This window comes from Magallana gigas, chromosome 6, assembly GCF_963853765.1.
Source record: "Magallana gigas chromosome 6, xbMagGiga1.1, whole genome shotgun sequence".
NCBI lineage: Eukaryota > Metazoa > Mollusca > Bivalvia > Ostreida > Ostreidae > Magallana > Magallana gigas.
The window spans coordinates 49806381-49828533 of record NC_088858.1 but is presented as its reverse complement, the minus strand read 5'-3'; the positions used below and the strand labels follow the sequence as shown (position 1 = coordinate 49828533).

At 34.3% G+C, this 22153-nt stretch overlaps 2 protein-coding genes across 3 annotated transcripts; both read right to left on the bottom strand.

Moving 5' to 3' along the window:
• Window positions 1-15: 15 nt before the first annotated feature.
• On the bottom strand, window positions 16-13200 carry LOC105326996 (mitochondrial import inner membrane translocase subunit TIM50). The gene is made up of 10 exons (XM_034467354.2): window positions 12814-13200; window positions 10616-10647; window positions 10480-10501; window positions 10343-10389; window positions 10103-10222; window positions 8881-8988; window positions 1690-1788; window positions 1028-1184; window positions 609-712; window positions 16-327 (listed from the first exon to the last, which is right to left on the bottom strand). Exons 1-10 carry the CDS (start codon window positions 13172-13174, stop codon window positions 244-246), a joined length of 1134 nt encoding a protein of 377 aa, XP_034323245.2. The 5' UTR covers window positions 13175-13200; the 3' UTR covers window positions 16-243.
• Window positions 13201-15604: 2404 nt separating this feature from the next.
• Window positions 15605-22153, bottom strand: LOC105326997 (uncharacterized). Of its 2 annotated transcripts, none has more exons than XM_011427257.4 (5): window positions 22012-22153; window positions 21228-21455; window positions 20846-20973; window positions 19930-20030; window positions 15605-19239 (listed from the first exon to the last, which is right to left on the bottom strand). In XM_011427257.4, exons 2-5 carry the CDS (start codon window positions 21403-21405, stop codon window positions 18861-18863), a joined length of 786 nt encoding a protein of 261 aa, XP_011425559.1. In that variant the 5' UTR covers window positions 21406-21455; window positions 22012-22153; the 3' UTR covers window positions 15605-18860. The 2 variants fall into 2 exon arrangements, with proteins under 2 accessions (XP_011425559.1, XP_011425558.1); XM_011427256.4 differs by having other exon boundaries at window positions 15605-19242; window positions 22012-22150.

Below are 22153 nucleotides of genomic sequence, written 5' to 3'. Positions count from 1 at the left end.
AAGAAACAGTTTCCATATTTGTTATGTGAAAATCAATTTATTGATAAAATTTCATTTGTTGTATTATACATTTATTTCACTTGAACTGAAATAGCATAAATGTACATCTTAAAAGAAAATTGATTTACAAGTCTCAGACTTGCAACAAGCACAATTGACATCTGATACAGACTTTCTCTACAAATTGTATGTTCCAAGCACTACCAGTTTTTCTTTGATAAAACAGTTCTTTTTCAGGAAACATCACCTCTTGAATGACCTGGCAAAATCCAGAGGTGATTTCTGCTTGGGTCTCTCCTGCATTATTCTCTGTTTCTCCTGCTCTTCCTACAAAAGGAAAGGAAGCTGTCGTAAACAATCTATCCGACATGTACATGTTACATTGTTAACTTCCTCAGTTTATAGTTATTTGGGTTTTAACTTCCAAATATAAAAGATCTTTAACTTCTTTCCTCCATAATCTTGGTAATGAGAATGTTTTTTATAATTCTTAGCTGACTGTAGGTACCATGTACAATTTATATTTACCTAAGCAATAAAATAATTTGATCATGCAAATATTCTATCGGTGAAAAACACAGAAATAATATTGAATATAATTGATTTACCTGTAAAATAAGTTGATTTTCTCTAAATTTGGCCATAGGATCATCAAACTGCATGTAATATTCCAGCACCGACCGTACATCATCTACTTTACTGTGAGCCAAAGCTGGAAAAGATCGGCCAATTAAATTTTTTCTCAAGAATGAAATACTCATATATATTAAAGAGCTGCAGAAAGCAAAGGGGGAGGTCCTGTCATGCTTTATAGACTGATTACTTTTAGGGGTTGTTTTACAGCCTGATTTGGTAACTTCAAATCTCAATAATTTGTTTCTTTATGTACTGTAAAACATAAAAGATTCAAATTCATAATTTATGAACTCCTTTATCATTTACAAAGAAAATACAATAACTGAGGCAAGTTTTAAAATTCAAATTATCAAATTTCAACACGTGGGAAGTGAAGGAAGAGGAGACTCACTTTGTAGGAATGAGGCAAGATCAAAAAGAGAGGTGTCGTTCTCATCCCCATCCCACTCCTTCAGGACAAACGCATTGTTCCGCTGGAGATTCACAGCTTTTGACTTGCAGTCAATCATGATCACTTTACTCAAGTCTCTGTTCAGGTAGGACAAATCCTGTAATGAAAAATAATCAATTTATCTGGAAATTCATTGCACATTTAGTTTGCAAATTTTTTAAAGGAAGTAGGTTTTAGGTTATATTCCTATTGAATAATTTTCAAACTTAGTTAATTGGCCAAGTATATTTAGCATAATAGCTTTATTAGTAGTAAGATTTTTCCTCTTAGAAATTCTTTATTCTGATAGTTTAAAGAACAGGTACTGTGGTTTCATTAATATTCAAGGGTATCAATTTTCGTGGATAAAGTGAAAATCACATGTTCAAGGATATGTAAATTCGTTGCCAATGATCCTTTCAATACAAATTGATAGTAGAAATTGCACTTCAATGAACATTCAATTTCATGGATAAACTTAAAAACGAAATCCACGAAAATTGGTATCCAACGAATATTGATGAAACCACAGTACATCTCTTTGCTCCAAATTCATTGAATAGTAAAAGACCCTGTATCTATTGTAAGTGTTGATAATTGCTGTTAGAAGAACTATGTCTGACCTTGACATGGTCTTTGCCGTCATACAGGGTGGCATCTCTGTACAACTTGTACATTATATTTCCCTGCTGGTCCAACGAGTGAATAACAGGTATGGCATTCTGGAGAAAAAAGGGCAAATATTAAAGCAATACACCAAATGAAGCCTACTGTACGGTAATTTATTACAGGCATCCAAGACCAAATTGCTATGCCTATAAAAATGAAAAGCTGCTTAAAATTTTTATTATTTGATATGTCGGCTGAAAGAATGTAAATTTATGTGAAAACTCAAACTTATTATGTTTCATAAACATAGGTAATCACAGATTACAAAGCTCACCGAGACGAGACATCACCCTTATGAGACTTCACCTTTATGAGACCACCTTTATCATATTAAATGAAAATCATACTTTATGATCTTGGATATTTATGGATTCTGTTTGACACAATATGGTATATCATCTGTTAAAAAATTGTATGATATTCATATGTTCATATGTTAATCAATACAATAATATAAAATTTAATATTGCATCCTATAATATTTACAACATATATCATATAATACAATAAAATACCATAATAAACAATGATGAGATATGATATTGTAGCATATGATATGACATTGTATTGTGTCATACGTTATTGTATTTGATCACATAATACAATATCATAATATATAAAATAATATAGTATCATATTACAATATCATATTACATAATACATCATTGAAAGATATTATATTATATTGTATAATATAGTATGATATTGTATGACACTGTATCATTTTTGATACATAATATGATATTGTATCATATGATACAATATAATTTGATACAACATTATATCATATCAAATGATATATACAATATTATGTGATAAAGTAATATATTATATAATACAACATTATATTATACATATTGTATCATATGATACAATAATATATTTTACAATATCATACAATACAATTTCATGTGATGTAATAATATATCATATTATAAACCAATATCATATTAATATCGTATGATACGATATAATATAATATTACAGTATCATAGTATACAATTCCATGTGATATAATTCTATATTACAGAAACTAATATCATCTTATACAATATCGTATGATATAATAATATAGAATATACAATATTGTATCAAACGATACAATATTATATTTTGCAATATCTTATGTAATAGTATCATGTGATAAAATAACAAATTAATAATACAATATTATATTATACAATATTGTATCATAATATACAACTAGAGGTACTGTGAGCAAGCTCACAATTGATACCCCCCGCTAAGAAAAAAATCATAACGCGTGTATTTTTGCTATTATAGAAAATATTGGATGAATCTATTTCACTGTCCATTTTCTATAGATAACAACTGCTCTATCTTTGAAAACTGTTAATTTCTAGCTTCTAATATTTCCATTAATACAAGACATGACACAGACAGAATTAAGCTTTTATGAAACAATGACCTTGAACTTTCTCAATTGACCATGGGTCAAGGTCATGACACACCCTTTGGTCATAAGCAATCTTTGAGTGTAGTAAGAACTTCCAATGTTTCCCCATATGAAAGATATGGAACAGACACGAATTTTGCACTTTTTCTGCCAGTGACCTTGAACTTGCCCAAATGACCTTTAGTCAGGGTCATGACACACCCCTTGGTCATCAGCAATCTTTGTGTGAAGTAAGAACTTCCAATGTTTCCCCATATGAAAGATATGGACCAGACACGAATTTGTCACTTTTTCTGCCAGTGACCTTGACCTTGCCCAAATGACCTTGGGTCAAGGTCATGACACACCCTTAGGTCATAAGCAATCTTTGTGTGAAGTAAGAACTTCCAATGTTTCTCCATAAGAAAGATATGGACCGGACACGAATTTTGCATTTTTTCTGCCAGTGACCTTGACCTTGCCCAAATGACCTTGGGTCAAGGTCATGACACACCCTTAGGTCATAAGCAATCTTTGTGTGAAGTAAGAACTTCCAATGTTTCTCCATAAGAAAGATAAGGACCGGACACGATTGCACAGACAGACAGACAGACGGACAGACGGACGGACGGACGGACAAGGTGATTCCTATATACCCCCCCCAAACTTTGTTTGCGGGGGGTATAATAATACATTACGATATCATGATACAATATCATAACATAAAATATTTAAAAATTGATCATATCGTATCATATAACTTTTTATAATATTACATATGATATTATAGTATCATATTAAACAATATTGATTTGATTTGAACATATTTTATTATGCAAAATAATATTTACATAATAGGATTGGGCAGCAGGCAAAGCCTATTTAAGCCTTCTCCACTAGGTACAAGGTAGTCATATGTATAAAATACAAGAATTGTAGAGTTAAATGATACAATTAAGAATACATGATTTTTTTTGTGTAGCAAAGTGAACAAAAGAAAAAAAGAGGGGGAAAAAAAGATAAAATTGACAAAACCGGTTATAACAAAAGTAGAACAGAATTATCAAGTTTTGTCAATAAGGTTACAGCATATATATATAAATATAGGTATATGCATAATTTTGTTTACATTTTCAGTATATGTGCTAATTACATTATTTTCTTTACACAAATTAAACAATATTGTTTCATACCATACAATACTATATCATAAGAATCATGTTATATCATTTATCAACAAACACATCTATCTATCGAGCAGGTTTGAGTGAGGTAGGAGATTTCTTTAGCATCCTTGATAATGGAGATCAGGCTCTGCATCTGAAGCAACCTCTGCGTTTTATTTATAATATAGTTACATCAACTATGCAAGCTATCATCTATAAAACATGTTACCTGTTCCAAAAAAACTAAACCTCATCCAGCATCTGAAACCTATGGCTCAGATTCAGCATTCAAGCCTGTCAGGTGCATCAGTATACATAATACCCATCTCCATGCAAGTTTGGTGAAGTTCAGAACAGTAATAACTAAGATATCATCATCAGAGGGCACTAGCAATTAAAACCTTAACCTGTTCCAGCATCCGCAACCTTTGGCTCAGATTCAACATCCATGCCTGTCAGGTGCATCTGTATCATAAGACACACCATCCATTCAAGTTTACTGAAGTTAGGACCTGTAATAACTAAGATATATTTTTTAGCATCCTTGATAATGGAGATCAAGCTCTGCATCTAAAGCTTCCTCTGTGATTCATTCATATTACAGTTTAATCAACTATGCAAGTTTGAAATAGTACTATTATCTAATTACATGTGACCTGTTCTAAAAAACTTAACCATATCCAGCATCTAAAACCTATGGCTCAGACTCAGCATTCAAGCCTGTCAAGTGCATCAGTATCATAAGACACACCATCCATGGAAGTCTGGTGAAGTTAGGACAAGTAATAACTAAGATATAATCATTAGAGGGCACCTGTTTCAAAAACTTTAACCAGCTCTAAAAACCTTAACCTCCTCAAGCATCCGAAACCTATGGCTCAGATTCAGCATTCAAGCCTCTCTGGTGCATCAGTATCATAAGACTCACCATCCATGGATGTCTGGTGAAGTTAGGACAAGTAGTAACTAAGATATAATCATCAGAGGGCACCTGCAACAAAAACTTTAACCAGCTCTAAAAACCTTAACCTCCTCCAGCATCCGAAACCTATAGCTCAGATTCAGCACTCAAGCCTGTCTGGTGCATCAGTATCATAGGACGCACCATCCATGCAAGTTTGGTGAAGTACGGACCAGCAGTAATAGATATTGCTATCAAAGGGCACCTGCAACAAAAACTTTAACCTGGTCCAACAACCTTAACCTCCTCCAGCATCTGAAATTTAGGATTCAAATTCAGCATCCAAGTCTTTCAAGTCCATAAGTAGGTCCAGATGCATCATCCATGCAAGTTTGGTGAAGATAGGACAAGTAATAGCTTAGATACAGGACATGCAACAAAAACTTTAACCAGGTCCGGACGCCGACGCCGACGCCGACACCAACGCCGACGCCGAGGGTATAGCATAAGCTCCCCCTGACTTCGTCTCGGTGAGCTAAAAAGCCACACAATAAACATTATCTCAATGTCTGCAAACTACAGTGGACAATGTGGAGAACTGTAGCAACAGAACATAGAATAAAGTAAGAACAGAAAGGGTTACCACTATCTGACAGTCTGACTGGTCTCTAAAGACAGGCCATAAAACAACAGAAAGGGCTACCACTATCTGACAGTCTGACTGGTCTCTAAAGACAGGCCATAAAACAACAGAAAGGGTTTCCACTATCTGACAGTCTGACTGGTCTCTAAAGACAGGCCATAAAACAACAGAAAGGGTTTCCACTATCTGACAGTCTGACTGGTCTCTAAAGACAAGCCATAAAACAACAGAAAGGGTTACCACTATCTAACAGTCTGGATGGTCTCTAAAGACAGGCCATAAAACAACAGAAAGGGTTACCACTATCTGACAGTCTGGATGGTCTCTAAAGACAGACCATAAAACAACAGAAAGGGTTACCACTATCTGACAGTCTGACTGGTCTCTAAAGACAGACCATAAAACAACAGAAAGGGTTACCACTATCTGACAGTCTGACTGGTCTCTAAAGACAGGCCATAAAACAACAGAAAGGGCTACCACTATCTGACAGTCTGACTGGTCTCTAAAGACAGGCCATAAAACAACAGAAAGGGTTACCACTATCTGACAGTCTGACTGGTCTCTAAAGACAGGCCATAAAACAACAGAAAGGGTTAACACTATCTGACAGTCTGACTGGTCTCTAAAGACAAGCCATAAAACAACAGAAAGGGTTACCACTATCTGACAGTCTGACTGGTCTCTAAAGACAGGCCATAAAACAACAGAAAGGGCTACCACTATCTGACAGTCTGACTGGTCTCTAAAGACAGACCATAAAACAACAGAAAGGGTTACCACTATCTGACAGTCTGGATGGTCTCTAAAGACAGGCCATAAAACAACAGAAAGGGCTACCACTATCTGACAGTCTGGATGGTCTCTAAAGACAGGCCATAAAACAACAGAAAGGGTTACCACTATCTGACAGTCTGACTGGTCTCTAAAGACAGGCCATAAAACAACAGAAAGGGTTACCACTATCTGACAGTCTGACTGGTCTCTAAAGACAGGCCATAAAACAACAGAAAGGGCTACCACTATCTGACAGTCTGACTGGTCTCTAAAGACAGGCCATAAAACAACAGAAAGGGCTACCACTATCTGACAGTCTGACTGGTCTCTAAAGACAGGCCATAAAACAACAGAAAGGGCTACCACTATCTGACAGTCTGACTGGTCTCTAAAGACAGGCCATAAAACAACAGAAAGGGCTACCACTATCTGACAGTCTGACTGGTCTCTAAAGACAGGCCATAAAACAACAGAAAGGGTTACCACTATCTGACAGTCTGACTGGTCTCTAAAGACAGGCCATAAAACAACAGAAAGGGCTACCACTATCTGACAGTCTGACTGGTCTCTAAAGACAGGCCATAAAACAACAGAAAGGGCTACCACTATCTGACAGTCTGACTGGTCTCTAAAGACAGGCCATAAAACAACAGAAAGGGTTACCACTATCTGACAGTCTGACTGGTCTCTAAAGACAGGCCATAAAACAACAGAAAGGGCTACCACTATCTGACAGTCTGGATGGTCTCTAAAGACAGACCATAAAACAACAGAAAGGGTTACCACTATCTGACAGTCTGACTGGTCTCTAAAGACAGGCCATAAAACAACAGAAAGGGCTACCACTATCTGACAGTCTGACTGGTCTCTAAAGACAGGCCATAAAACAACAGAAAGGGTTACCACTATCTGACAGTCTGGATGGTCTCTAAAGACAGGCCATAAAACAACAGAAAGGGCTACCACTATCTGACAGTCTGACTGGTCTCTAAAGACAGACCATAAAACAACAGAAAGGGTTACCACTATCTGACAGTCTGGATGGTCTCTAAAGACAGGCCATAAAACAACAGAAAGGGTTACCACTATCTGACAGTCTGACTGGTCTCTAAAGACAGGCCATAAAACAACAGAAAGGGTTACCACTATCTGACAGTCTGACTGGTCTCTAAAGACAGGCCATAAAACAACAGAAAGGGCTACCACTATCTGACAGTCTGACTGGTCTCTAAAGACAGGCCATAAAACAACAGAAAGGGTTACCACTATCTGACAGTCTGACTGGTCTCTAAAGACAGGCCATAAAACAACAGAAAGGGCTACCACTATCTGACAGTCTGACTGGTCTCTAAAGACAGACCATAAAACAACAGAAAGGGCTACCACTATCTGACAGTCTGACTGGTCTCTAAAGACAGGCCATAAAACAACAGAAAGGGTTACCACTATCTGACAGTCTGACTGGTCTCTAAAGACAGGCCATAAAACAACAGAAAGGGTTAACACTATCTGACAGTCTGACTGGTCTCTAAAGACAGGCCATAAAACAACAGAAAGGGTTACCACTATCTGACAGTCTGACTGGTCTCTAAAGACAGGCCATAAAACAACAGAAAGGGTTAACACTATCTGACAGTCTGACTGGTCTCTAAAGACGGACCATAAAACAACAGAAAGGGTTACCACTATCTGACAGTCTGACTGGTCTCTAAAGACAGGCCATAAAACAACAGAAAGGGCTACCACTATCTGACAGTCTGACTGGTCTCTAAAGACAGGCCATAAAACATAAACATGGGAACCCTCATCAAAATTATAATCTTAAGACAATGTGTTGAAAAAGTAAAAACACATATTCAGTCTGTTAAAGATCAATACATGAATAGTAACTCTATTGACGAGTCTGCCTTTTTAGACTTCCTTCTCATGGAAATCATGTCATTTAATGTCATTTAAACCTTAGATATGAAATTGAAAATTGTGTTGCTATCAGAAACTCTTCTTATGATAAACATAATGATAGATGGTTTGAAGGGAAAAATCTTTTTCTTAATATTTAAACTCAAGAGCTTTATTCATTTCAATTTATGTAAAATAGTATCAACTTGAATAGTTTTCTATATTTATAGCATCATGACTTGTATGTATGTGTGTGTGAATGTGTTATATGTACAATGTATTATAAAATGAAAATTTAAATTAAAAAAAAAAAAAATCTCAAGACAAAGCACCTGCTAATGAAATAGCGAACCCAGGACTTACCATGCCAGTTTCTGAGGTGTATACAACAGTTTCAAACAGAGGTGGGCCAATCGCCTGCAGGAAGTAGTCCACACCGGGTCGCTTTTTAAACCGCCATCCTGTCTTTATCTGAAAATTATAGCCATACAAAATAAAATTTTGTGTGGTTTTCTGTGTTCAGAATGTGTAATACTTTATTGTAGAAACTGTATACAATGACATTCAATTGTAATTGAATTATATTATTTATTGAACATAATTAGATTTTATGGGAAAGAAGATGTACCTTAATATAATATGCATTGCAGACATTCAACTTAATCCAAAAAGTATTTTGTAACAGACAGATTGCAGCCATTCATATACTGTGGAATCATCATTGTTTTTGGGGGACCAATGTTTGTGGCTTTCCTAGGTAACCCTTGCCCAAGAAATTATATCCTCACAAACGTATATAAAAGCATTAGTTTCATATTTATTATTGTTATATTCAGTAGTATATTCTCACTATATAACTCTATATAGACGAATAGTCAATAATTGTAATATTAGCTCGTCTGAAAAATATTGACCGGTCAATATTTTTTTGATATTGACCAGCTAGGAATAATATCTAGAGAACATTCCTTCTATTTCAAATAATTGCCTCTGATTTGTTGATTCGTAAACGATGACGTAAATAATTCTTCGCGACTCCAAAAGAAGGTGACATCATAATAGACAGTCAATCAAGGCAAGTAAATAACGGACGCGCAATGCGACGGTTTGCTATCATAACGGATATAAGGATTTGCGAATTACTGTGAAGTAAAATCAGGTAGAATTCTTACGGTCGGAGGAATATCACCATTGACCGTTTGATGCTGAGGATATTTTGGAAATGAACTTTACACAAAATTGAATTTGTGAATTCTTTGTTGAGCTGAGAAAATTACGGCAATCTGTTTTCAATTACTTTCTTTTGTTTCTTCATATAACAAAACAAATGTTGACTGTGTTTTCGGGCAACATTGATTATATTAGCCCCCTTGAGATGAAAATATTTCGTCCCTCGGGGGCTAATATAATCAATGTTGCCCTCAACCCCAGTCAATATTTGTATAATATTATCCCAAACTTTATACATATGTATCAACAAAATTGATCCACGAATAAAAATGATTCCACAGTAGTATGGTTTATATAGTAACTGTTTCTGATATAATAAGTATTATATTAAGTGGGGTCCACTGAATTAGCTAACCGTCCACTCTGGCTTGACGAGGATGCCTGTGATCTCTAACACCAGTGTATAGGGAGGCTGGACAAACGGCGGCTGAAGGGGCTCCGGGAGCAGTTTCTTCCGGGAGGGCTCCTCTATCTCCTACACATATCAATATAGAGTATGTCAGCATTCTCTTCATATATAAACTGTATATATTTTCATACATTACAAAAATGTTCTGCCTCACAGACTATACAACGAAGCTTATTTTACAATTACCTGTTTCTTCATTTTGAAGTTGGCAATACTTCTTTTAATGGAAAACCCTGAAATCATAGAAAAAAAGATAAAAAAAAATTCCAAGCAGAACCGGTACAATCATTTTTAACAATTAATCAATTTACAAATGATATTACCTTTCCCGAACTCATCACCAACCTGCAATAGAAACAATATGGCTATCAAATTAAAATGAATAGAATTCTCTAGTACCGGGTATTGAAAATCTGCATTTTTTGAAAAAGATTACATCGAAAGTAGATTTTTACTTACAACATTTCCTTCTGGATCAGTTGGAGGCACGCCTGATCAAAAAGAAGAGCAGAGTTCTTGAAATCATCACAATTAATTTACTTAAAGATTTTCAATACTTTTGAAGCACAGAAGGCTATTTAATGCCTTAACTGCTTTCCTTTCAACACTGATAGATATTATTTAAAAAAAAAATTTTTAATCATTCCCTTTAATAGGCTACCTGTGTTCTAAGGACTGGACTAAGGAACCTGACGTTATATTTTTTTTTCATAATAAAAATAAAACCCTATTTCTAATTATGTATTTTTAGTAACAGGGTAGGTAGGCCTATTTATTTTTAGTCTGAACAAAAATATATAACATCGGGTGCTTGTGGAAAAGAAGAGGTTCCTCTTTAACAAGTATGAAAACTTGTAATCAATATCAACTTATAGGTAACCTGAATTTTCCTGTTAATCTACAGCTCTAACAATCATCAAGGAAAAAGATGTTATGTAGCATATCAGTAATATCAGGGATGTATATACTAACAGGATATGAAACTCTCGCAAGTCACGCTGAAGTCACACGGTACTTGAATTTTGTAGGTCATTGTTAACTTCATATATCTATGATGTAACCAGATATATCATTATGAAGCCTTTAAAAAGCTATCTTAAAATTACACTAGAATTGTTGTTTGTACTTTGTAACCCTGATCTGATCATTATTAAGACACAGTTGTTAAAACCGTTTTTGCCCTTTTTTTTCCCGAGATTACGTAAAAATCAATGCTTATATTTTCTTTTTTTATAAATTAGTTTATAGCATCTGAATTATTATGTATGAAAATCCCATTCCTTTTAACAAGAGGAAAAAAATAATCTAATAATAAATAAATATTTTACTGGGATTGAACAGAGTTTTAAAAACAAGGCTTGTGTGATAGTTTCAGAAGTAAACATGCAAATGTAGAAGTTGCCTATCTCGTTAGTATATACATCCTTGGTGGCATTCAGAGCTCTGGGTTAGCCAGTACAGATGAGTTTAACAGATAGGTAGAATGTTCTATCGTTAAATGACAGATGTCCTATGGACCCCCCTATACCTGCTTCATAGCAGATGTAAAAAAAATATTGCATTGTATCTCGCCTTCATTTTCATATGATTGGTATCAAATACCTATAATGTTGCTCTTTTATAATCCTATTTTACCACATTATCTGTTTTTGCAATGAAATCACTGTCACTTTTCACATCACATTTAAAATTTGGTGTCTCTGTTGGCATGCTTATGATAAAATCCAAGGCCATCCAAGTGTGATTCTGACAAAATGGCAGGCAAATTTAAACGTGTATATTAACAAAATTCTTTGTCATGACTCATTAAATGGATATTTTGTGGATTTAAATCATATGCATGTTCAAAAAGGTTTGTTAATTGTAAAAATGTGTTTTCCCCTCTGCAGATTTTTTTTAACATACTTAAAATCGTTGCGATGCAGATCCGTTTCATGGCTGCTACATTGCAAGTATATGGGACGAATTCTTACAGTGACCTGAGCGAAGCCTTGTCAGGGCAAGATTATTCTTTCTAATTAATAGTGTACAATGTCTTTTCGACTCATTTTGACAACTCAGCATTGGACAGCAAACCCAGAATTTCAACTTCCTAACTCTAACTGACGTGAAACTATACTGGTATACTCTGTCCCGAGTTTTTGCTTCCACCACTTTTTGCTTGATATTTCAATAATAGTAAATACCTTTGTGCTCAAACTACGTTCATCCATTAACATGAAAAATGTCCAGATTATCTGTTTTGAAACGCCCACTCTCCCGCTTTAGGTTTCAATACACATCCCAAAATTGAAAGTCTACGGAGATTTTGCATTGCATCAGCCATTAATAAGCCCGGATGATAACGTTAAAAAATTGCGCGATGTATTCCGAGTGTATTCCGAATGGAGAAAAGATGTAAACATTTCAACATTTCCCATTATGAATCTACCTAAGAAAATTGTTTTCGTTCCTGTGAAATTTTATGAGTGAAAAGGGATAATTGTTCAATGAAGGTATCTTGGATATATTCCCTTTCATCGATTTCAATTGTATTTCTTTCACAGGTATGTGTATTTTTATTAAAAATCATCAAAAATTGATGGAAGCACTAACTTGGGACAGACTATAGTACAATTTCTCCTTTTCTAAATTAAATAACAAACTACATCTATTACCTAAAATATAGAGGCTATATACAGCCCCTGCAGAGAAAAATGCAAGGTTAAACCACATAAAGTATTCCCCATACTTCTTCCATTTGGGTTTTTTTTTAGCATCTTCTTTTTCAGAGTTCACTTTTGAGTCTGACGTAACACTGTCGTTATACAAAACATTTCTAGTGTGAATCCAATGATCGTTCGACCTTCGAAAGAACACACACGCACAAACTCCTAAAGGAGACCGTAAACTATTGGGTCGATATATATATCGTAAACTCGATATAGTCCTACGACTTTCAGATAAATTACTATTAGTTATTGTCCCTTTAGAAAGTATCCGTTTGAATAAACATGTGGATCCTCTGAGCGCTGACATTTTTTTTTTTTTTACCGGAAATCCCTATTTTAATGTAACATCTAAAGCATAATGAACATTCTTTCTCCGGAAATACACTCTATGGTCATTTATTTTATATCCAATGATATTGAGCTTTCGTTTGAACTTTTGTATTTGTGCTAATTAATACTAAAAGAATTAATTCGTAAGCGTAAAAAACACAGATTTTGTAAATACTGTAAAAAAAGAAATGCGAGCAATATCACGAGCGTCTAAAACGTAGCAAAACTTAACAATTAAGGAAAAAGCTGTCAATGTGACAGCAAACCGGGTTTTCATTTATGTGAACTGTATCCATAATCCATGTCAACCCGTATCCAGTATAATGGAGTACCCTATATGCAATATTTTGCCAAAAAATAACTAAGTTCAAAAGCTGGTATTTTTTTCATAAATTATCGGAAATCAAAATCCTAGCAATATGCACACCTCTGATATATGTACAATTGATCTGCAAAAGAAAAATTTCCTATCTTGAGACCTGTAGGAGAAGTTATCCGTACAATGAGGGTACCCTATATGCAATATTTTGCCAAAAATGACTAAGTTCCAAAGCTGGTATTTTTTTCATAAATTATCGGAAATCAAAATCCTAGCAATATGCACACCTCTGATACATGTACAATTGATCTGCAAGAGAACAACTTCCTATCTTGAGAACTGTAGGAGGAGTTATTCGTACAATGAGGGTACCCTTTTGGCAGCCGCCCGCCCGCCATTTTCACCATTTTAATAACCGGATTTTTCCGTTGGAAAACCCGGTTAATAACGCAAATAAACGCGAAACTTTCTGAATGAATAAATCCCTAACTTTTCGCCAATAAACGCATTACAATCGCGAAATAAACGCGTTACATTAAAAAAAAATACTCAAACCTTCTGTGAATAAACTGGAATCTTTCAAGTTGTATTTTGTTGGGTTAGCCCCACCACTTTTTTTGCAAACGTAGACCTAACCATCAGACACATAGCATCATAGAGGGTTTAGCCCCCCCCCCCCCCCCCCCCCCACACACACACACACTTTTTATCGCCGGAAATATAGTTGTTCCTAAATTAGCCCTGAAAGAGTAATAGGCCTAACCCACCCACCCCCCCCCCCCCCCCGATTTGGAATTTCGTGATTTGGGGGGGGGGGGGGGAATTTGGGTAGGTAAATTTATGTTTTGGAAGTGTAGGTATACGCCCCCCCCCCCCCCCCCCCCCCGAATTAGGATTTTCATGATTTTGAGGGCAAAACTAATTTAAGTAGGTAAAATAAAAAAATTTTGTAAGTATAGGTATACCCCCCCCCCCCCCCGATTAGAATTTTCATGATTTTGGGAAATAGTTTTTTTTTTCGCAATACTACTGAGGATTAGTCTAGCCCCCCCCCCCCCCCCCCCCCAACACACACACACACACACACTTTCAATTTGCTTCCGAAGCCAGTGACTTGAGAACTGGACACTCTAGATCTATTTTGAAAGTTCCTGTTAAAATGGTTCTGTATGTAAGGTCGATTCAGTTAACATGCAGTGTATACTTCTTATGACAGCTATAAAAGATAAAGATACTTTATAGCATATAAAAATGCATTAAATGTCATTAACAATTTAAAGTTTATCATTAATTAACATCTAGTTTGAAGAACAAATTGGGTGGTGTGGGTTCTAAGAGGAATTAGACAATTGAGAATAATAAGAAAAAGTTTCAAACTACAAAATATCAACAGATAAAACATGAATGTTTCTTTAACTATTGTTCAAATTCAGAAAACGTAGTTGCAGTTTTGACATATTAACTGGTTACTCGTTAATTCATGATAGTTACGTATAAATTTATTCGCATACTTTACGTGTTATTTTGCAAAAGTTATGGGAATATTCACAAAAGTTTCGCATAAGTATGCGAAAGTAACTCGTTTGTTTATTGCCAAAGTAACGCAAAAAATTAGAAAATTCGCAAAAAAAAAAAAAATCGCGTTTATTCGCAATGGTTACGCGTAATTTGCGAAAACAAAAATGCTCAATAGGCTTTTGTAGACAATGGCACGACACAAACCTGCATTTGTAACACCAAAAAACCTCAGGTGTCTTTCTATAAGGCATTTGATATACAATTTATTTCGATTCAAAACCAGTCAAATGTTATTTATCAATGAACTTATATATATAAAGGTTTTTTCTCCATTTAGCATGATTCAATCAACTTAATTTTTTCTGGTTTCTTTTAGGCATGATATTAATTGCCTTTTACATATAGCTGTAAATCGGCTAATTAGATGGGTATATTGTTAGAATTTTCCTGTACATGTATTAATTGATGTAGCTCCATGCTGTATAATATATTTTATACATGGTCAGCAAATCAGCTTAATTTTTATATAATATTTATATTTATTTGAAATTATCATGTGATAGAATTCAATTCTGTTAAATACAAATTTTATTGAAAATGAATACATATACAATATGTAAACAAAATCAGTTTCAAGCAATTAAACTTGTTTGGTCCATTCATACTCACAATCAACTGTAGCACAAAACTATAAAAATAATGTTAATCCATTATATCTTAATTGATCTGATCATTTAAAACAAATCATACTGATGGTAATGAAAAAAAAATCATAAAAAATAAAAACATACACTGACACTTAAAAATAAAATAACATTTTATTATAATACATGTTATACAACATATGTTGTATCTACATAGTTATGCACATTGTATACAAATGATGGAATAATAATATGCAATATAATTTAGCTAAAAATAGGGATTAAAAAAAGGCAATAGTATCTGTAGTTTTATTTTTTTTCCTTGTGCATATATCATTTAAATTCCAAATGAATATTCCAGGGTTGTTTTGTAGACAGAATATATAAGTTCATGTAAGAGAGATTACTTAACCCTTTCACTCAATGAAATAAACTTCCCAGTGTCTTAGTCACTCTTAATTAATACTGGGTAATAGTCACTCTTAATTAATACTGGGTCTTAGCACAAAGTCTTAATTACCTGGCATATAACAGCAATTATTATACATGTGTTGACAATGAAATAATTGCAAAGAAATTTTTAATATATGATTAAAAGTTCTTTAACCACTGACAACTAACATGTATAATTATTTTTGGCTTTTGCATATCTTAGTTATTAAGCTCTGTAAGAGTACGTTGTCCTAGCAAGAATTAGCACACTCAAATGATAATCTGATAAATGACACCTTCCTTAATTTACATGTTCACAAGTCTAATAGGATTTCTCATTTGAACAAAAAGTTTAAACTTAAGTCATGTATATACATGTAAAGTGTAAAACTTGTTTGGAACAAAAACATATAGAGTGAAAACATGGATATGTTAATTGTAATGGTGTGCAGTTTCCTGTCAAGCATTTCCTTGTAAAGCTAATACTAGATATATGCTCGGAGGCCCATGAGTCGTTACCATAAGAATCCGTGCCACATTAGGCGCCTGCTTAAACTTGTAACACTAAATTAATACATGTGATAAAATGCATATAAAGGACTTTTATATCTTTGTATGCACTTTACATTATATTCATTTTTTTTTCATTAACCTCATACTAAATCTTGTGAGATATGGGAGAAAAACAAGACTCTAAAACTGTAATGAATTTAGGACCTCCGACGATAATACATTTTGATGTAAAAATTTTATGAATATACATATATAATTATATAGCAAAACATTGAGGTGATCAAAGAACAATGGACTTTACAAACGGGAGAGATCTTATGTAATGAATTTCTGTATTTCAATGATACAAGAGTTTAAAATACATGGCATATACCAAAGTAAATCAAAACAACCCTAGGACTTCACTACCTAACAGAGTTTGACTGTACTAATCAATAATATACATGTATATCTTAATGTTATAAAATATACTTGTAACAGTTGTGATATGGTACATGCATTAACCAAGTGTCAATGTGTTCTAATTGATATGACTGCAATGTGATGTAAAATTTGATGTATTTATGGATCTGCAATGATTTTTGGAAATAGCTGCCTTCTATGCAGTTGGTCCTGATACTTGACACAATCACCAACAGACCAATTCAGACATGTAGTAACGTTTTTGAAAGTGGGGGGGGGGGGACTCATCCAAAAATAAAGAGCCCCCCCCACCCTCCAAATTTTTTTGTATTATTAAATCCTGAAAATTCTAATCTGTGGGAAGGGGGGGGGATGTGCATATACCTACTAGAACTTTGATTTCACTATTAATTTCCTGATTTTCACTCCAGATTTTTACATGCTCCCAAAAAAGTGGGGGGGGGGCAACTTTTCAATTTTATGCTACATGCCTGCAATTACAACCAACAAGTCATCATCATGTACCAAGAAAAATTTATCCTCAAGTTGCTTATTTGCAATATCTTAATTGATAACAAAACACTGTAGAACACACTTCAACTATTGACTTGATTTGTAAATTAAACTACAAATATTACACTTTATATTATTTCATTGATATCTTTCATTGATCTTCAGTGGAGAGAAATAATAGAGGCTTCTTTTGCCTGCTTTTCATGTTCATTGTTTATATCATGAATAAAATATATACTTCTTAAACTACAACCTAATTTTTAAAAAAGATGTGTTATGATTGAAAAGTCAAAAGAGCAATTTTCTGTAGCAATCAAATTATCTCAACTACTTACTACAATCAAATTGTAACTGAATATCACTAACATTAAATATTTATACAAAATGTTCCCATTAAGGCACAGCTAGGATGTGTATGGTATGTTTGACATATTCTGATCTACCGGAAATCAAATTTTGTACTAAAATAATTATCTACCGGTACATGGACAAAAAAAGGGGACATATATCCATGAAATCATTTGTAGACTTAGCTTGTGGAGTCTGCTTCATACAATCAGCTTGACATTTGAAAACAATTGCAATTTGTTATGTACCATAAATACCAATATGAAATCAAGTTCCTATTCTACTTGGGTCAAAAAAACTCAAGAGGAGTATAGGTTATTTACTCTGTAAATTTTAAATGTAATTGTGTAAAAAAGAAACATCAAACAATACAAAAAACATGGTGCAAAAAATCATATTAAATGCTTTAACCTTTTTTCTGTAAGGAAATAAATGAATAATAAAAAAACACATCTCTATAAAAAGACCATATATAAATTGACAAAATATATCATGATATGTGTGCATAAAAAAATGTAGTACACGTTTTTTCTAAAATGAAAATATGCATTAAAAAGCTCTATATTTTGCCATATAACACAATAACTGCACCCTCTATGAACAGACAATAAACCCGAGTAGACTCACAACATCAGTGTACAGCGCTCATACACCACGCAATTACACAGAACACAACAATTTGGCATTATAATCCACACCTAGTAAAATTCATACAACATTACAAGTTAAATCCTCTTACAAAAATAAAATCTGCCCATTTGCGGTGCCGGATCAGTTGATCCATCCACCCGCACTTCACCTTTCAATGCTTCCCTGCAACTGTCAATTCAAAGTACCGGTACATGTATATATATTTATACCAGGCTGGTGAAAAATTTCTCTGATCCACAGTCATAGAGGTTTCTAGTGCATCAGTTGAATAGAATTCCATCAAAAGACAATTATTCTACAATTATACTTGAAGCAGCAAACAGTTAGGAACATTGATTTTGCATTTCTTGACTGCATCTCACTGGATTGATTTCTTCTGAATATTCATCAACATCCGAGCTAATCTCAAGGTCATTGCTCTCAACACCCTCTCTGTCTAATGAAGTCATCATTATGGGGGGATCACAATGGTTTGTGGGGCAGAGTTCTGGAGGAGATAGATAAGGGTAGTAAGGGGGTACCCAGCATGCACTAGCAGGAGTTGTTCCCCTTGTACTGATCTCTACACAGGAAGTGCTCATTGCCTCAGCGTAAGATGGTGGGTCTTCCATTTGCTCATCTACCTCATCAGGCAATAGAACTGAGTGGTTCAGATCAGATTCTGTGGCCTCCATGTAGCTGGGAGGAGCATTGTCATCTGTACTACTGAAATACATATATACATATTACAGGCATCCACAGACTCCTCTGTTTACTTGATATACCAAACATGTTTGTGAAACACTTATGCCCCCCTCCCTTTGAAACATCAACAAAGAAAATGAACAAAAATAGCAAATACTTGGAATTTTTTTTAAGTCCAAGGGGCATAAATCTGTCGAAAATTGCACAATCCTACCCGAATCCAAAAACCTAGATATCATCATAATTAATCTGTACACCAAATTTCATTTCAATATTAAATTGCAACTTCTGTGAAGAAAATGAACAAAAACTGCAAATAAATAGCATGTTTCTATGTCCAAGGGGCATAACTCTGTCAAAAATTGCTCTATCATGCCCAAAATCAATCTTGACCAAGATATCATTAAGATAAACCTGTATACCAAATTTCATATCAATATGTGCATCCTCTGCGAAGAAAATATGTCCAAGGGATATAACTCTGTCGAAAATTGCTCCATCGTACCAAATATCGAACTTGACTTTGATATTATCATGTTAAATCTGTATACCAAATTTCATTTCTTCGAAGGGGGGCATAATAAATCAATCAGCCTCTCATTATCAGCTTTATTTAGGGAAGTTGAGCCACACCCTATATTCAGATTTCCCCCTGACCATTTTTGTCGATCTGGCTCATATTGTCAAGGAAGAGGCTTTGTTAATTACCTGTACAATTCACTTGGAGTAAAGGCCTCTATAATAACTGTCTCTGGTGGGTTCTCCCCGTCCTGACTTACTGCCATTGTTGCAATGGTTTGCCTTCTTTGCTGTTGAATCCAACAGATAAAAAAAAGCTTTGTAGGAAAATATTTCAAGAAAAACTCTTGTGTGTTTGATTGATATATTCTTAGCTACATTTATTACTTATAGAAATAGAAAAGTACTGGTACCATTATCACCCTAAGGATGTACACTGTTTGATTATCAGGTCATAAAATCTACAAATTACTGTAAGCAGATACAAAATTACCTTTCTTGCAACTTACTGTACTTTAAATTCCATACACTAATCAAATCATTGCATGGCATGGGTATTACCATACAGTGACATACTATGGTATTAAAGTAACCATGGAAACAATTTGAAATATTAAATCTGGATTTTGATCAGATTGTCCTCTGCAGACTATAGTGATTGATTGCCTCTTCAGTTTTGATTGATTTTTACTGAAATAATTCTGTGAATGGTCTCTTCAGATGAACCATTTGTACTTACTCATCCTTCTGTAATGTTCCCCCAATTGAACTATTTGAACTTAATTAATATTTACTTCTTTGATATTTGTATTTACCGGTACATGCAACGCAATTTATAACCTATTGGTATTTGTTCTCTTTATTGTACACATATTTTTTTTGGTCTGTCCATCTGACCTTTTAGTTCTTTAACTACTAGTGTCTGCAGTTGCCTAACAGTTAATTTGTACTTATAAACCCAAATCAATTTTTTGTGATCCATCATAAAATGACATACATGTAGCTTTCAAATGCCCTTCGTGCATGTACTGGTACACTCACTAGGAAATAGATGTATTCTGGGTTCTGTTGGGATTTTCTTTACAGTTGGCCTTTCTGTACCTACCTCCTCTGCTTGTCTCTCTAACAGCTGTTCCTTTCTGGCTTGTAGGAACTGACAAGTAGCTACCAGGAATACAATGAGAGAGAAGCCAATCAAAATGGGGCCTGCCTCCACTATTCCGCTTAATCCAGCTATAAAGAATATCGATAGAATGGTCAAACTTGAATTAAATTCATAATTGACAACAGTGGATAAATGTGATAAAATTAATATTTCAGAAATCTTAAAAGCTGTAACTTCAAAATTCAAGGGTTTTTGACTGCTTTGAGATAAGAGAAAACCAATTAATCAGAAACACTCTGCTAGTGAAGATGAAGACAAAAAAATCTGAGATAAAAATGTTTCCAAAGGAATTTTTAAATCTTTAAAGTATTGTAAAGTTCACCTATCCAAGTCAACATGATGCCTATTATCAACAGGATCCCTGCTATCACCCCTAAGAAAAGGCCCCTGAAGCATGGCTGCTTCCCTCGTGGTTGCACGGTGCCAAAAAAGCTGTGGTGGGTGGAGTTCCATTGCTGCCGCCGACTCACCGATATGTGGCTCACTCGGAACATATTCATTCCCCAGTTACCATGGTAACAAAGGGGTGATTATTGGGGACTATCTCTCTCTTAAGAAAAAAATATAAAGGACTTAAAATGATTTATTTTAAAGAATAAGCTGCATGCAAATTTATAAAATGCTGCCTTTTTTTAAACAAAAATGAAAATTAATGTAATTCATAAATAAGTCAACTATAATTGTTATATTAAATATGCACTTCGACATTGAGAAAAGTAAAAATGGTATCCATGTTAATCATGGTCAAAAACACATCTGAAATATATGATACTGTAGAATATTACAATTGAGTCAACTATGTTAGACGATGATGATAAAATCTCTATTTTGGAATAAGACCATTTCTTTTAGACATGCGTGTGCTCAACTTATGCTTTTGAACAGTGTTCAAATATGTTAAAAAACACAAATATTTTAATTTTTTAGCAACAAAATCATCAGTTTTTAATATTTCAACATTCTCCATTCACTTAAATCTTTGATAAATAGAAATCAATTTCCCTTCTCATAATACAAAAGATATCTTATCAGCGGTTATGATTTTTGTTATGAATCAAAACAAATACAACGACAGTACAAAGGAAAGAAAAACGTGCGCTACTAACCCTTCTCCTCCTCCCAGCATCATCAACATTTGCAGTTCGACAGAAAACTTCCGAGGAGCTCTGAATGATATGTGGAGTACTGGATGAAAAGTCTAGATAATTCCGAACAGGAGCACCAGTAAGGTGAAGGTCATTTACTCAT

Excerpts from the sequence above, each read along its gene's own strand:
- LOC105326996 (XM_034467354.2), bottom strand. The coding sequence starts at position 13,174 with ATGTCAGCGCTCAGAGGATCCACATGTTTATTCAAACGGATACTTTCT. Across the intron at positions 10,648-12,813 it reads ATATAGCCTCTATATTTTAG|GCGTGCCTCCAACTGATCCA; the intron begins GTAATAGATGTA and ends CTTTTTGATCAG. Across the intron at positions 10,502-10,615 it reads CTGATCCAGAAGGAAATGTT|GTTGGTGATGAGTTCGGGAA; the intron begins GTAAGTAAAAAT and ends TTTCTATTGCAG.
- LOC105326997 (XM_011427256.4), bottom strand. The coding sequence starts at position 21,405 with ATGAATATGTTCCGAGTGAGCCACATATCGGTGAGTCGGCGGCAGCAA. Across the intron at positions 20,974-21,227 it reads CATCATGTTGACTTGGATAG|CTGGATTAAGCGGAATAGTG; the intron begins GTGAACTTTACA and ends TATTCTTTATAG. Across the intron at positions 19,243-19,929 it reads ACTCCAAGTGAATTGTACAG|TAGTACAGATGACAATGCTC; the intron begins GTAATTAACAAA and ends TATGTATTTCAG.